At 39.5% G+C, this 13,704-nt stretch overlaps 1 protein-coding gene across 3 annotated transcripts in view; it reads left to right on the forward strand.

The window, feature by feature from the left end:
- Helz (helicase with zinc finger) overlaps window positions 1–13,704 on the forward strand; it is a 147,633-nt gene that overhangs the window by 57,599 nt on the left and 76,330 nt on the right. For all 3 annotated transcript variants that reach the window (XM_013037884.1, XM_013037886.1, XM_013037885.1), the window contains 5 exons: window positions 804–855; window positions 2,336–2,411; window positions 4,605–4,803; window positions 5,458–5,565; window positions 7,240–7,537. In XM_013037884.1, the coding sequence (XP_012893338.1) occupies window positions 804–855; window positions 2,336–2,411; window positions 4,605–4,803; window positions 5,458–5,565; window positions 7,240–7,537 (733 nt within the window). The remainder of the gene's footprint in view (window positions 1–803; window positions 856–2,335; window positions 2,412–4,604; window positions 4,804–5,457; window positions 5,566–7,239; window positions 7,538–13,704) is intronic.

Below are 13,704 nucleotides of genomic sequence, written 5' to 3' on the forward strand. Positions count from 1 at the left end.
AAGAAGGATCTTTATCATTTTCCTTAGAGAAGACCTGACAAGTTATACTTCTCCATATTGAAGTTTTTTTTTTTTTTTGGTCGTGGGGCGTGAACTCTGGGCCTGGGCGCTGTCCCTCAGCTCTTCAGTTCAAGGCGAGCGCTCTACCACTTGAGCTACAGCGCCACTTCTGGTTTTTTGGTGGTTTATTGGAGATAGGAGTCTCACGGTCTCTCCTGCCCGGGCTGGCTTTGAACCGCGATCCTCAGATTTCAGTCTCCTGAATAGCTAGGATTACAGGCGTGAGCCACCAGCGCCCGGCTCCATATTAAAGTTTAACAGAACGGAAAGCAAAAAGTATCACTTGCAACATAATATTATAAATAAAAATTTCTAAGTATTCAGACTGTGTGTGTGTGTGTGTGTGTGTGTGTGTATGCGTGTGTGTGTGTGTGTGTGTGTGTGTGTGTATGCGTGTGTGTATGCATGTGTGTATGTGTGTGTTGGTTTTGGTGCTGGTCCTAGGGCTTCTACTCAGGACCTGGGTGCTTTTTTGCTCAAGGCTACCATTCTACCATCGGAGCCACAGCTCTGCTTCTGAGTTTTTGGTGGTTAATTGGAGAGTAGAGTTTCACAGACTTCTGCCTGGCTAGCTTTGAACTTCAGCCCTCACATGACATCCTCCTTAGAATTTAGGATTACAGGCATGAGTCACAGCACCTGACTATACTCTATATTTTTAATGTTCAAAATATTCAAATTTAGTTCACCATTGAATTGTTATTTCTTAATTGTCTTATGTGACTTTTTTTGAAAAATTGCAGACAGCAACTAGTAATGTCCTTTCTGGATATCATGTGGAAGAATTAGATGAGGGTAAGTAACAAATTTTGAGTCACTTCTGATAGCTGTGATGGTAGGCTTTGCTTTTTTATTGATTACTGGGAAGAAATTTACTGTATCAGATAGTATATGCAGTAGGAAAGAACATGAATGTTTAATTTGAAGAAGTGTAGATAAGAGCAATTTTCTTCCTACTACATTTTCAAAGAATAATAGAGTAATGGAGGTAGGAGGCAACTCCGAGGTCAGTTAGATTCATCTTTTGCCTCTGTGTAGGACTGAATCTAAGATGTTTCTTAGCAATCCAGAGGAAGAGCTTTCCCTCTTCCCTTTTGGAACTTTTGATCTGTGAAATGGTTTCTTCTTACCCTGTCATTTCTTCCTCTCTTGCCAGAGAAAAGGAAGACAGCCCAGCGTTCACTGAATGCTTGCCATGTGCCTGCCACGTACTGCTTTCATGGCATTTGCTAACTTCTTAGAATCTTTCTCTATCTTATCAACAGGTGTCAAAATGGCTACTTATTAAAGTCTAGTGGTTTTCCAAAGTCACCCAGCTAAAAAGGGGTGAAGCACACCTTTAAACTGAACGTCCCTCTCCCCACCCCTCAGGGTAAGATGGGATGATGACTTGTGAGGAAATAGAAAATGGTTGCTCAGCCTCTAAAGTTTTAACTATCTTAAAGTTTTCTATCTTTTTTTTGGGTCCGGTTGTGGGTCCTGAACTCTGGGCCTGGGCGCTGTCCCTCAGCTCTTCAGCTCAAGGCTAGCGCTCTACCACTTGAGCCACAGCGCCACTTCCGACTTTTTTCTTTTTGTTTATGTGGTGCTGAGGAATCGAACCCAGGGCCTCAAGCATGCAAGGCAAGAGCTCTACCACTGAGCCACCTTCCCAGCCCAAAGTTTTCTATCTTAAGCTGTATTTTCTTTATCTTATTTGTGACCTTAGCTAAATGAATCAAACCTCTTCGTACCCCAAGGTAAACAATAGTTTTAAGTTCCTATGTCAGAAGTCAGTATTTGAACTTTATTTCCATTAAAGAAAGGATGTGCACAATCATATGTGAGATAAATCCTAAGAAACAAGGATGATAGTGTGGAGCTTCATGCTCAATATGTAGCACTGGAATTTATAAGATTTCCTTGCAGGATGCAGACATTTTACCATTCCTGGAGGATTCTGACTATTCAGAATCCTTAGGCTTAATAAAATGACAAGCATGCCAACTTCTCTCTTTGAGTTCCTAGGGAAGAGATGGCACTGGAAATAGGTCTACCAGTTGTCAGAGTAGAGGTAGGGCCACCAACTTGATGTAACTGCTGGGTAACTGCCTCTCCAGTGAATTCTACATTTCACTAGTTGCTGGACTCAGTTGATTGGTAGAGGCAAGGGTCTTGTGTCCTTTTTACATCATCTGGGATGATGTGTGTGGAGGGATATAGTATTCTTACACATTAAGTATCAGATTTAATAGGTAGCCTCAAATGATAAGACTATATCCTGATTACTCCCTAGGGTCTTGTAATGGTTGGCATTTCCGCCCACCACCTAGGGGAATCACAAGCAGCGAGGAATATACTTTGTGTAAAAGGTAATGTGAATTTTTGTTTTTAAACCAATTACATGTATTTGTTGAAAGGGTAGATAATTTTCCTTCACTTTTTGGAAAAGTAGTCGTTCAAATTCAAAGGAGAAAAAATATAATCTATGGAGGAAGATTTATTGGGCAAAATGGTTTCCCATTTGAAACAAAAACCATAAGAGCTCATTGCTACTAAGTAATAAAGGTTAAAACCAGGTCCACGAGCCTTACTTTAATTATGAACAACAATGCTATAAATGCAAGTCATTAAGATTTTGTTCAGAAGTTTTTACTGATACCAGTTGTATTTTTATGGCTACACTTGCTGGTCTCTTATTTATGTGAAATTTGCCTAGGTATGGTGATTGAAGTTGAATTATATTAACTGAAATAGAGCATAAAATAGACATCCTAGTAGCTTTCCTGAATAATATGTTTCTCCAAGTATTCAAAATCACAAGTAAAGGGCTATGCTTTCAGAATTTACATAAGAAAGAAATAGGTAAATTACATTTAAAAAGGCAAACTAGTTCTTTCTAGAAGAACTAGTAACTAATGGGGTTTTAGATAGAAGTTCACTCTAGGTGTCTTTTTGATAATGATGGAAATTTCACATACGGTTTTGATGTCAAGACAGTAGTGATTTTTGTAGTGGAATTAATGAAACTGAGTAGTAAATATTGGGAGTCCTAGTGGCGTGGTGTTAAAGGAGTGATAGAGCACTAGCATATAAAAGGAAATCTGAGATTTATTATCCAGATGAATGTAAGACAACTTTACTTTTTTTTAGGGAAATGAAGCATAAACAAATTTTGTCATTTGTGAGCACATACTGCACTTGACATAAATACATGATTTAAATGTGTCTTCTGAAGCATGTAAGAATTACTGATTGATAATCAATAATTATAAATATGATTTTAAACTCCAATACTTTGTTACACCACCAGGAGAAACTAGATGCACGCAGCTTTTCAGTTTGGCACGCCATTGGATATCTATTGTGCTGGGGTTTGTGTTGTGTTTCTCACCACCCATGTTTTTCCAGTTGAAAATTGTCTATAACACACCATATCTCTTGTGTCTATTTATGATTTGTAGTTTGATTTTCATTTCTTCCCTTTTATCAGTTTTTCTGTCTCTATTAATTAAAAAAACTGACTTTTTGTAATTTTGTAGCATATTTAAAACTTTAGTAAAATGAATGTCCAAGTCTGTTTTTGTTTTGATTATATTTTTGTCAGTTGAGTTTTCTTTTTGTTGAAAGCTAGTTGTATATTTTATGTGGTATATTTTATATGTATATATAAATATACACATACATACATGTATATAATATATATATACACATACACACGTATACACACAAATTGTATAATGACCAAATCAGTATAATGAGCATATCTACCATCTATCTTAGAGGTGTGGATATTAAAAAATCTTAGGGAATTTTTGAAATATATGTTAGCTGTAATCTGTCCAGTGTTCCTGAGCCACAAACACAGAGAAATCATTGTCTCTATCCTTTGAAGCAAGCAGTTAGGTGTTTCTCTTGAAGAATTGAATATGACTGTTGAATATATTTGTGACTCTTTAATGTAGACATTTATTCTAAATATATTTAAAACAATATTCTCCAATATTTTAATGAAATGTGAATAGTATATAGAAAAGAGTAAAAGCACTACATTTGAAGATGAAAAGTAGAGGTCTTGGAATGATCAGTTAATAGTGTACTAAGTTTTTTTCAGTTTGGAATTCCTAGTTGTGGAACATTTTCTGAGGTTATATCATTTGGGAAGTAGGTCATGTCATGTGGGGGCAGCTCATCCACTTGGTTGTCAGTGTTGCTTTGAGAAACTTCTGCTCAGAAAAGTTGTCTAATAGGCCATATAACACAAAGTAAACAACTTTTCAATGTCTTTTGGACAGAGAAGTTATGAATATGTTGTGCTTTAGGACCCTTTATTCCAAAGAAGGAAGTCGAAGAAATAGAGACGGACAGACAGAGATGTTTTGATTGTCATAAATATTGTCATGTTCTCTGAACCTCTTCCCCTCCGTTTGTATCTGACTATGTGATAAATACGGCCTTTCTTGTTATTGAGGAGGCTGAGAGCAAGTCCTGGACGTTTATCTTTAAATGGTGTAAATAAACACTTTTAAAGTATATGATAAAACAGTCTTTCCTATTCTACTTAGATTTTTAGAGCAAGGAATCTGTAGGTATGGTGCCCAGTGTACTTCAGCACATTCCCAGGAGGAACTAGCAGAATGGCAGAAAAGATATGCTTCCCGATTGATAAAACTGAAACAGCAGAATGAGAATAAACAACTCTCAGGCAGTTACATGGAAACATTGATAGAAAAGTGGATGAATTCATTATCTCCTGAGAAAGTGGTGAGAAAAATACTTTTTTTCCTCTGAAACAATACATGTGTTTGAATCTTGACCTTTCATGTGCTAGTTTCAGTTTCTTTATCTAATATATAAAGAACTTTTTCTTAGTAAAATGGTGTATAAGCCGGGCGCCGGTGGCTCATGCCTGTAATCCTAGCTACTCAGGAGGCTGAGATCTGAGGATCGCAGTTCAAAGCCAGCCCAGGCAGGAAAGTCCGTGAAACTCTTATCTCCAATAAACCACCAGAAAACCCAAAGTGGCGCTGTGGCTCAAGTGGTAGAGTGCTAGTCTTGAGCTGAAGAGCTGAGGGACAGTGCTCAGGCCCAGAGTTCCAAGCCCCACGACCGACCAAAAAAAAAAAATGGTGTACAGGTGTTAGTAGCAAAAGTTAGACCTATTTATAAAGAGCAGAACTAAGGTGTTCACCATTTTGCAGTATTTGTTACCTTTCAGGCAATTTCTATTGCCTTTTTTTTGGGTTTCAGTTAATTTTCTTGTTTCTTATTTTAGCATCATTATGTTTTATTCTTATAAAAATGACTAGACAATACCTTGTGTGGTGAATAAATCAATATGGTTCCTGTTGATGTATATTTGCTAGCAGTTTTTGTTTTCAGTGATAGGACTGACATTAATGATTTCTTTCTTTTCAGCTTAGTGAGTGTATAGAAGGAGTAAAGGTAGAGCACAATCCTGACCTGTCCATTACTGTCAACACCAAAAAGTCTCGCCAGATATGGACCTTTGCTCTTACTTGTAAGGTATGAACTTTGTACTTATGAAGAATAGAGCATTTTTGTGTAGTTGTCTTGAATGAAGCTTCTTTGGACTTTGAAAATTCCATGTTAAGAGAGCATTGCAAATATTTTAATCTTGAATTCATTTTATGTAAGTTCAATATTGTACTAAAGTGCATTTTTGTATTTCAGTCACTAAAAGTGTGATTTGTTTTAAATTTTCATATCTTCTTAGATGGGTAGGATGCTTTCTTATTTATTTGATAACGAAGTCTGGCATACTGTCTTGTAAACGTGGAATTAGAATGGGGTCCATGGCTTACAATTAACTAGTTAAAAGTTGAGTTATAGTCGGGCGCTGGTGGCTCATGCCTGTAATCCTAGCTACTCAGGAGTCTGAGATCTGAGGATTGTGGTTCAGAGCCACCCCGGAAAGCCCGTAAGACCCTTATCTCCAATTAACCACCAGAAAACCAGAAGCAGCGCTGTGGCTCAAGTGGTAGAGCACTTGCCTTGAACTGAAGAGCTAAGGGACAGCTCCCAGGTCCAGAGTTCAAGCCCCACAATTTGCAGGAAAAAAACAAAAAAGAAAAAGAAGTTGAGTTGTATTAATCTGGTAGTTCTAAGCTTTTTAAATAATGATTTGTTTTTATATTTGACTGGAAGTCACAAATTCTGTGAAGAGTTTTTTTAATAGAAGACATTTTCTTCAGTGCTTCTGATCTTAGAATAGATAAGGTTTAGGATTGAAACAAAGTAAAAACTTTTTTTGGGGTCCGGTTGTGGAGCCTGAATTCTGGGGCCTGGGCGCTGTCCCTCAGCTCTTCAGCTCAAAGCTAGCGCTCTACCACTTGAGCCAGATTGCCACCTCCGGCTTTTTTGTTTTTGCTTATGTGGTGCTGAGGAATCGAACCCACGGCCTCATGCATGCAAGGCAAGCGGTCTACCACTGAGCCACCTTCCCAGCCCCAAAGTAAAAACTTACTTATTTTATTTTTTGGGTCCGGTCGTGGGGCCTGAACTCTGGGCCTGGGTGCTGTCCCTCAGCACTTCAGCTCAAGGCTAGCACTCTACCACTTGAGCCACAGTGCCACTTCCGGCTTTTTCTCATTTTGCTTATGTGGTGCTGAGGAATCGAACCCAGGGCCTCAGGCATGCAAGGCAAGCGCTCTACCACTGAGCCATCTTCCCAGCCCCAAAAGTACAAACTTTTAGTGACTATGTTCAGTGAAAATTATTGTGTTCTTTTTGGTGGTGTTCCTTCCACTTTACTATCTGTATCCGGAGATGAAAAATCTACAAACCTCTAACTTCAGCCTTGAACCCAATTCAAGGGAACTGCTTTGCTACGAAGGCTTCCAATATGAGGCTTCATAAACCTTTTTTGGGGCAAAGGATATGGGCAGCTGGAGGTTGCAGGTGATAAAAGGAGATAGATTTTGCCATAGTGAAGTAAACAGACCAGGAAGAATCAGGAAGGCTAGTGATGTAGTATAACTGTAGCATTTAACAACTGTTTTCTTCTTGCCAGCCAGTTTTGAGTTTCTCCTTATGGCTTATGGACACACTTTGTACTTTTAACATAGTATCTTAGAAGTATGGGAAAGTCCCTTATGGGAATAGTTTCATAGAAGAGCCCAATTACAATTGGATTTTTCATCCCCTTGTACTCAATGAATTATTTTAACTTCCTTGTAGCCTGCAAGAATGCTGTATCGTGTAGCATTGCTTTATGATGCTCATCGTCCTCATTTTAGTATCATTGCAATATCTGCCGGAGATAGTACTACCCAGGTATCACAAGAAGTCCCAGAAAACTGTCAAGAATGGATAGGAGGAAAGATGGCCCAAAATGGATTAGATCATTACGTGTATAAAGTCGGGATAGCATTTAACACAGAAATATTTGGAACCTTTCGCCAAACCATAGTTTTCGACTTTGGATTGGAACCAGTGCTCATGCAAAGAGTAATGATTGATGCAGCTTCTACAGAAGGTAACATTTAGACTTTTTTCCCCTGATACAATGTATTAAAAGGCAACTTTGAAGGATTGTGTTGGCCTTGAAGTATTCCACAGATAGGGAGGGGATAAGGAAAAAAAAAAAAAACCTCCCAAGTTAATTGCAACATTTGCTGTGTAGTGGGTGAGGAGAGGCTTCACTTTGAGCCCCAATCTCTTCATTCAAGTCTGTGGACGGATCTTGGTTTGAGTTCCCTGAGCTTATGTGAGTAAATGATTATATCTTTTGTGCTGTTACCAATTTCATTTTACTGTAAGATGATTTTCGCAGAATTAAATCTTTCAGTTTTCGTTTGGGTAGAGTGCCTTTTTAATGGTAATTGTGTATTGTACCCTTAGTGCCTATTTCTTTGTTCTGCGGACTGTCCAGTTAGATTTGCTGATACTGGTACCTTATCTGTAAATGAGAAGTCCTCTGTGTAAGTAAGTCAGTCAGTTTACTCATACACTAGTGTTCAGAGCAGGGTGTCTAATAGGACCTGCTCTAGGGTTCTGGGAACAGGCTCCTGGTTTCAGCACATAAGCACCTTCAAAAGATGTGTTTTGAACACTGTCACATCATTTCCTGAAGTTTAGGTCTAGATCCAACAGGATAAAGGAAGGGCATGTTAGTCATTTTTTTGTTTGGGTTGGATTTAGATATGCCTTACTTAAGAAATGCTTGTCTTTGTATAACAATATATTATTAGCACAGCTGTATAAACTTGCTGTTTTATTGATTATATAACCATAATAAAAAAGGATGATTTTCACTATATATGAAACAGTGCAGTGTCTCATTTCTGAGACCCTAGAAAAAGTTATTCTTTTCATGATCAAAGCTAGGATTTTATTGATTAGAAATGGTGGATAGGTGGAGTGGTCTGTCTCCTTTCTTCACCTGCTTGGTGAGATCAAAACAAAAAATACACTGTGTAATCCACATGGCCTTGAACTCACAAGCCTTCAGCCTCTTGAGTGCTGGATTTCAGGGATATACATAACATCATGCCCAATCTTTGTTAAAAGAAAATATTTGTGCCCAAAAGTTACAGTGAAGTGTTATCTTCCTGCTGGTATTACACAGATGTCATGTTGCCCTTATTTCCCATACACTTTGCTCCCTTTTACCATTTAGTTGGGTGTATTTTGGTCATTTTTTTTCTTAGTTCTCTTGGGAATTTTCACTTTGATAAAGTAATAGTAAAAGAAAAAGTGTAGGTTTTGGCAAATTCTTTCTACAGGAGACTAGACTCTTTTAGATGTTTCAGAGCACAGTTTCTGTGCTGTATGTTCAGCACTGCACTGTGAGAAAGAGGACAGAAGGTAGTATATAAGTGAAGGTAAGGCTGTGTTCCAGCCTCAGATATAACTGAGCTGAGTTTGGCTTGGGTGGTATAGTTTGCTCTCTGTATTAGTAGGTAGTTATTAGAACTACTGGGAAGCATACTTTGAAATTATAAAGAAATTTAAATGATAGAGACCCTATATTCAAATGTAAAAGGATGTGCTTGGCTTACCTGTGGGATCTATCTCTATCTATCTATCTATCTATATCTATATCTATTTATCTATCTGCATATGTATATATAAAATTTTTTGTTGGTCTTGGGCCTAAACTCTGGGCCTGGGCACTGTCCCTTAGCTCTTCAGCTCAAGGCTAGTGCTTTACCACTTGAGCCACAGCACCACTTCCTGTGGGTTGTATTTTAAAGGGTGCTTTTAGAGTAGTGATTTGTAACTTATGATTGGTTTCCCCAGAAGAATAACTTTCAAGTATTGTCAAGAATCTCTGGTAGCTAAATAAAAGCTAAATAAAAGCCTATCTAGTTAACACAAAATATTGTGTCTTTGAAAGAAAAGTATGGGGCTGGGAATGAGGCTCAGTGGTAGAGTGCTTGCCTAGCATGCATGAAGCCTCGGGTTCAATTCCTCAGTACCACATACACAGAAAACAGCCTGAAGTGGCTCTGTGACTCAAGTGGTAGAGTACTAGCCTTGAGCCAAAGAAGCTCAGAGACAGTGCCTAGGCCCTGAGTTCAAGCCTCATGACAGGCAAAAAAAAAAAAAAAAGGATGATGGGCAAAGGTGGAAAGAGGTCAGGGCAGCTCTGTGGGTCAGGAGGAGTGAAGGCACATGGACTACTTTGGCTTTAGGTAGCTGCTACTTGGGTAGATGAAGATGAGCAATGGATGAAATTCAATATTGAACAGAAATGTATTGTGGGGCTGGGAATGTGGCTTAGTGGTAGAGTACTTGTCTCTAGCATGCATGAGGTCCTGTCTGGGTTCAGTTCCTCAGTACCATATAAACCTGTGGCTCAAGAGGTAGGTACAGTGCTAGCCTTGATCAAAAGAAGCACAGGGACAGTGCCCAGGCCCTGAATTCAAGCCCCAAGACTGCCCTCCCCCCCCCAAATGTATTGAGTACTCATTTTCTACTTCATTGTATGACCCTAGGAAGAGTACTTAACATCTCTGTTGTTAAACATTATCTTTCTTAGATGATTGTGAGGTCTGAAAATAAGCCCTATCCAGTATCTAGCTCATGTTTATAACATGCCTACTATTTTGTTACTTTTACACTATCACATCATTTCTGACTTAGACACAATGAATGAAGAATACAAGAAGAGGCAACTGTGTGTGCGTGCATGCCTGTGGCCGGCCGGCCTGCCTGCCTGCCTGCCTGCCTGCCTGCCTGCCTGCCTGCCTGCCTGCCTGCCTGCCTACCTACCTACCTACCTACCTACTTACACCTACCTGCCAGTGCCAGTAATGGGGCTTTAATTCTGTGTCTGGGCAGTGCCCCTGAGCTTCCTTTGCTCAAGACTACCACTCTACACTTGAGCTACAGGTGTACCTTCAGCTTTTTGTGGTAAATTGGAATAAGACTCTCATGGGCTTTCCTGCCCTCACTGCCTTTGAACTGCCGGCCTCAAATCTCAGTAGCTAGGGGTTTACCCGCTTCTGAGTAGCTAGGATTACAGGCATGAGCCACTGGTGCCTAGCAAGTTTTTAAACTTTTTTTTTTTTGGGGTCCAGTCGTGGGGCCTGAACTCTGGTCCTGGGCACCGTCCCTCAGCTCTTCAGCTCAAGGCTAGCACTCTACCACTTGAGCCACAGCGCCACTTCCGGCTTTTTTCTTTTTGCTTATGTGGTGCTGAGGAATCGAACCCAGGGCCTCAGGCATGCAAGGCAAGCACTCTACCACTGAGCCATCTTCCCAGCCCCACCTTTGATTGTTTTCAAGATTCTGCTGACCCAGCTTTCCTCTGCCTTATATTGCATTTATAGTCATTGAAAAATAGGCACATTTGGGCTAGGCACCAGTGGCTCATGCATGTCTGTAATCCTGAATAAGGAGACTGAGATCTGAGGGTTGAAGTTCAAAGCCAGCCCAGTAACAAAGTCTTTGGGACTTTTATATCCAAATAAGTACTAAAAAAGCAAAAAGTGGAGTTGTGGCTCAACTGGTAGAGTGCTAGCCTTGAGCGAAAAAGCTAGCTACTCAAGACACTTAGAAGTTTCCTAAAATGAAGATGGGAATAGACAAAATGAGTAAGAAAAGTATTGTTGCTCTGCCATATTTCCCAATTGAAAATTTCCAGTGCAGCTGGAAAAGTTATATTCTGTGCATAATTTGATTTGTATATGGGACAGAATGCTCTTTTTAGGTTACAAGTATAATTAACGCACCTGTAATCTAGTGCTTGGGAGACGAGGCAGAAGCGCAGCAAGTTCCCAGCCAGACTGGGATACAGAGATATCCTGTCTCAAAGGCTGACTCCCAGGGTTGGGGGCCTAGCTCAAGTGATAGGATGCTTGTGCAATGCACATTGAGGCCTGTGTTCAATCCCCCAGTACTTCAAAAGAAAACAAATCTAATGTTTTAGGGTTGTTGTCCCAACTATTTAAGTAACTAGTTCTTCCTAGCTATTCACAGGCTTTTTTAAGTCTGGGAACGTAGTATTAATTTTAGCATGCTGTGATCTAGTTTAAAGAAAATACAATTGCAAGTATAATTAAAAATGTAATTTCCCATGCCCAAACAGTAAAGATTTTCTGAATACATTCTTCAATATTCTACATTTTAATTTGTTAAGAGATAATTATTTGGTTTGTTGCTGTATTATTGCTATTTCTCTTTTTGACTTGAATTAAGACTGAAAGTTGTGCACATCTTTTATTTTGATGATAATGAGCATCTAATCTTTAGTGATGGTATGTGTATTTTAGGAATAAACTATGCATAGTTTAAATACTTTCTGTATATGCTTTAATGAGGGATAGGTAGGATTAATTTTAGAATGATTAAGAAGATGTGTTTAGTGTACTTTAGAAAACTCATGCTGTGTGGCTACTACAAAGATGGATGGTCAATTCATGGTGTTTGATTTTTGAATTCTTAGAGCCTGGAGGTCAAATCCAGGCTCTCTTGTGTGGGCTGATCAAGCATTCTGCCTCTTAGATTTTTCTAGGCCCTGCTTGTTTTCCTTTCCTTTTCCCTTTCCCCTTTTTTTCTCTTTGTTTATCTCTATCTCTCTTTTTCTTTTTTGATGCCTATACTGGGGCTTGAACTCAGGGCCTGGCACTGTCTCTTAGCTTTTTAGCTCAAGGCTCATGTTCTACAACTTGAGTCACAGCTCCACTTCTGACTTTGGTGGACTTTTTTTGCTCCTGCTGTCTTCAAATAGGGATCCTTAGGATTTCAGCCTCCTGAGTAGCTAGGATTATGGGTTTAGCTCCAGCATGATTTCAGATTGCCAGTTTTTAATTAGCAGATCATCTTTACATCTTGATGGTGATCATTGTGTTCATGTTGCCATTTGAGTCATAATTAAAATAGAGACAAAGTTTAGAAATTAGAGTCTATGTCATATGGGATTTTTTTTTGTTTGTTTATTTTTTTGGGGGTCCAGTCGTGGGGCCTGAACTCTGGGCCTGGGCGCTGTCCCTCAGCTCTTCAGCTCAAGGCTAGCGCTCTACCACTTGAGCCACAGCGCCACTTCTGGCTTTTTTCTTTTTGCTTATGTGGTGCTGAGGAATCGAACCCAGGGCCTCTGGCTTGCAAGGCAAGCGCTCTACCACTGAGCCACCTTCCCAGCCCTCATATGGGATTTTATCTTTCCTCTTTCCCTCCCTCTCCTTTCCCTCTCTTTCTTTCTCTCCCCTTCTCCCCTTATCTGTCCCCCTGTCTTCTTTCCCCTTCACTTCTTCCCCCCCCAACCCCCCTGCCCAGTCCTGAGGCTTGAACTCAAGGCCTGGGCACTGTCCCTGAGATTTCTTTTGCACAAGCTAATGCTCTATGATTTGACCAACAATGCCATTTCTGGCCTTTCCTGCCTGGGCTGGCTTTGAACCCTGATCCTCAGATCTCAGCCTCCTGAGTAGCTAGGATGACAGGTGTGAGCCACTGGTGCCTGAGTGGGATTTCATTTTTTTTATGAAGATACCAGGATATTGATTAATATAGAGAAATATCTCTTGGGGGATGACTATACTTACATGTTTAGAATATATATGTAACATTAAAGATTTGCAAAAGCAGGGACGGTGTGTAGCTGAGTAGTAGAGTGCTTACCTAGTATCTGTGAGGCCCTGGGTTTAGAACATTCTGAGTTTGACAAAAGAATAAATAAAATAAAGTTTAATTTATTCTTAAGCACCACAAGGTAGTTATGGCCATATTCTCATCTCAACGATAGTTTAGGTTAACTTCTCTTTTTACTTTTGAGAGTCACTGACTGATCTTGGCCTGAATTTTTTTTATTTCTTTCTCAAATTTTAACCTGTGATGTAAAACTATCTTACCAATTATATTCTATTAAAACTAGGTATTGGCCTATTGAGGCAAGTGAGAAATGTCTTTTCTCTTTGTCTGAGTCTTATTTTCATTAGTTGCCAACCAGAAGGAAGTAACAGGCTCTACACACTGAGCAGGCGTGGCTTATGGAGTCTGCGGTTCTCATCCTGGACTGGTTGTGTGCTATAGGTTTTGTCCCAGAGATGTCAAATTTGAACAGTTCCCCATTTGTGATATTATATCCTACTTACAGCATCAGTTCACTGAAACAAAGCTGGAATTTCTCAGAAGTGATGTTTAAATGGTATTTTTCTTATTCATAAAAGCATCTTGAAATAGCTATACAAATGAGTTTCA

The sequence above is a fragment of the Dipodomys ordii genome, unplaced genomic scaffold, assembly GCF_000151885.1.
Source record: "Dipodomys ordii isolate 6190 unplaced genomic scaffold, Dord_2.0 Scaffold7, whole genome shotgun sequence".
Taxonomy (NCBI): domain Eukaryota; kingdom Metazoa; phylum Chordata; class Mammalia; order Rodentia; family Heteromyidae; genus Dipodomys; species Dipodomys ordii.